Source organism: Myotis yumanensis, unplaced genomic scaffold (assembly GCF_028538775.1).
Source record: "Myotis yumanensis isolate MYYU_CA2020_CCGP unplaced genomic scaffold, mMyoYum1.0.hap1 SCAF_24, whole genome shotgun sequence".
Classification (NCBI taxonomy): Eukaryota; Metazoa; Chordata; class Mammalia; order Chiroptera; family Vespertilionidae; genus Myotis; species Myotis yumanensis.
The window spans coordinates 1,506,814-1,508,853 of NW_027223775.1; the positions used below are offsets into that span (position 1 = coordinate 1,506,814).

The window sequence follows — 2,040 nt, forward strand, 5'->3', positions numbered from 1 at the left end:
CCTGCCCGCGGGAGGTGCAGCTCCCATCACCCTCTGGACCATGGCTGCCGGGAGAGTCAAAGCCTGAGAATGAACGTGGCAGCATGCCATCGCCTTCAAAGGCCTGTCAGCAGCAGCACAAAACCAGTCCTCCCAGCCAGAGCTCTGGGGACCTGCCCTCACGGCGATGTGGTGGCGCCTTCTGCTGGCAGCCGAGCGTCCCAGGCATCTCTTTGGACAGGCCTGGGTCAGGGCCTTAGGGCATCTCTGTGTCCATGGTATAAATCCGACTGAGATCAGACACAATGTCATCAATGATTGGCTTGGTCAGGTCGTCACTAAACACCTGCCACCAAGGCTTCTCGGCCTCGGCTTCGGCGGGCACCTCGACCCCGTAGACCTTCAGGGGCAGGTGGAGCACCGCCAGCGCTATGTGCTGAGCCTGGAACCAGAGGCACAGCCCCCCGCGGTAGCTGTCCCGCAGCAGGGCCCAGGCAGTGACGGAGATGGGGGTCCGTTGCCAGCTGTAAGGAGTCAGCCAGTTCTTGAGAGAAATCAGGTAGTGGAGCAGGTACCTGTGTGGGTGCTCAAAGGAGACTTGAAAGCGCAGTACCCGCAGCACAAGGAGCTCGCACTGCGCAATGCTGTCCCGGATCACCCAGAACCCGGAGTCCAGCTCCAAGGGCTCGCTGCCTGGCTGGAAGTACCTGTTGGACACGTTGATGATGTCACGGGTTCGCAGGGGCTGTTCTTCCACTTTGCCAGCCAAGTAAAGGGCAGACATGGCGACCAAGTAGGGGTCATAGGCGTCCACGTTGATCTCGCAGAAGAACTTGTGGTAAATGGCACAGGCGGTGGCGACGGGAATGGACTGCATCCCTAGCTTGACACCTGCCTCCATGATGAAGCTTGTCACACGGAAGTGCACCCTCGCCTGGGTTGCGGGCCACCCCTTGGCGCCGGGCGCCGTGTCCTCCTCTTTGCAGCTGTCCAGGGGAAGGTCCTCCATGGGGCTCAGCCTGGAGGCCCCAGACCTTGGTGGCTGGAAGGGCAGGAGTCCTCAGGGCGTGGCCGGCGCCAGCTGGGTCCTAGAGCCCTGTGCAGCAGCCCTGCCCCGCCCCGCCCCACCCAGCCCAGCACCAACCTGCCCCACCTGACCCGCCCCGCCTGGGCTTGACCGCAGCCCTGGTTCCATCACCAATTATTGAAGAGACTGTATGACTCCATTCTATGCTTTTGCCTCCTTTGTCAAATATTAATTGAGCGTTATGGTTAGGGTCAACTTCTATGTTCTCTGTTCTGTCCCATTGGGCTATATGTCTGTTTCAGTGCCAGTAACAGGCAGTTTTGAGAATGATCGCTTTGAAATATAGCTGGATATCTGCTATTGTGATCCCTCCAACTTTGTTTTTCTTTGTCCAGATTGCTGTACCTATTTGGGGCTTTTTTTTATTTAATAAAGGACTACTTACCCTCCAAGTATTTGAATTTTGTTATATTTTATTGGAGTTTATTTGTAATACTAGAGGCCCAGTGAATGACACCTGGCAGAGTCCCTCATCCTCTGGCAGGCTGAGAGCCCTCAGGAGATATCCGAATGTTGGCTTAGGCTTAATCCTGGTTGCCAAACCTTCTGCGTGCTGCTGTGGAAGTGGGAGAGATTCCTGCCACTGCTGCTCCACTTGCCAGTCGTCAGCCCAGTCCGGCTGAGTGGCGCTCCCCTTGTAGGAATTCACTGACCAGCAAGGGCAGCTCTTGCATTGTGAGTCTACCCCCTGGGTGTCAGAGCACTTCATAGCAATCGGTCTTATCTCTTTTTTATGACCTTTACTTTGAGATTTATTTTTTCTTTTCTTTTCGTTTTATTGTTTAAAGTATTACAAAGAGTATTACATGTGTCCTTTTTTTCCCGCCCTAGACAATCCCCTGGCCTTCCCTACCCCTCAGTGTCTTATGTGCATTGGTCATGCTTATATGCATGCATACAAATTTTTGGTTCATTTCTTAACCCTCCCCTCCTAACCCCCAACCCTTACTGGCCTTCCCGCTATAGTTTGACAG

The 2,040-nt window shown here is 54.6% G+C and overlaps 1 protein-coding gene across 1 annotated transcript; it reads right to left on the bottom strand.

The window, feature by feature from the left end:
• Positions 1–235: 235 nt before the first annotated feature.
• LOC139000615 (cyclin-Q-like) lies at positions 236–988 on the bottom strand. Its single transcript, XM_070402758.1, has one exon. The coding sequence runs from the start codon at positions 986–988 to the stop codon at positions 236–238; it is 753 nt and encodes a 250-aa protein (XP_070258859.1).
• Between the last annotated feature and the right edge of the window lie 1,052 nt (positions 989–2,040).

Coding starts and splice junctions, on each gene's coding strand:
- LOC139000615 (XM_070402758.1), bottom strand. CDS start 988: ATGGAGGACCTTCCCCTGGACAGCTGCAAAGAGGAGGACACGGCGCCC.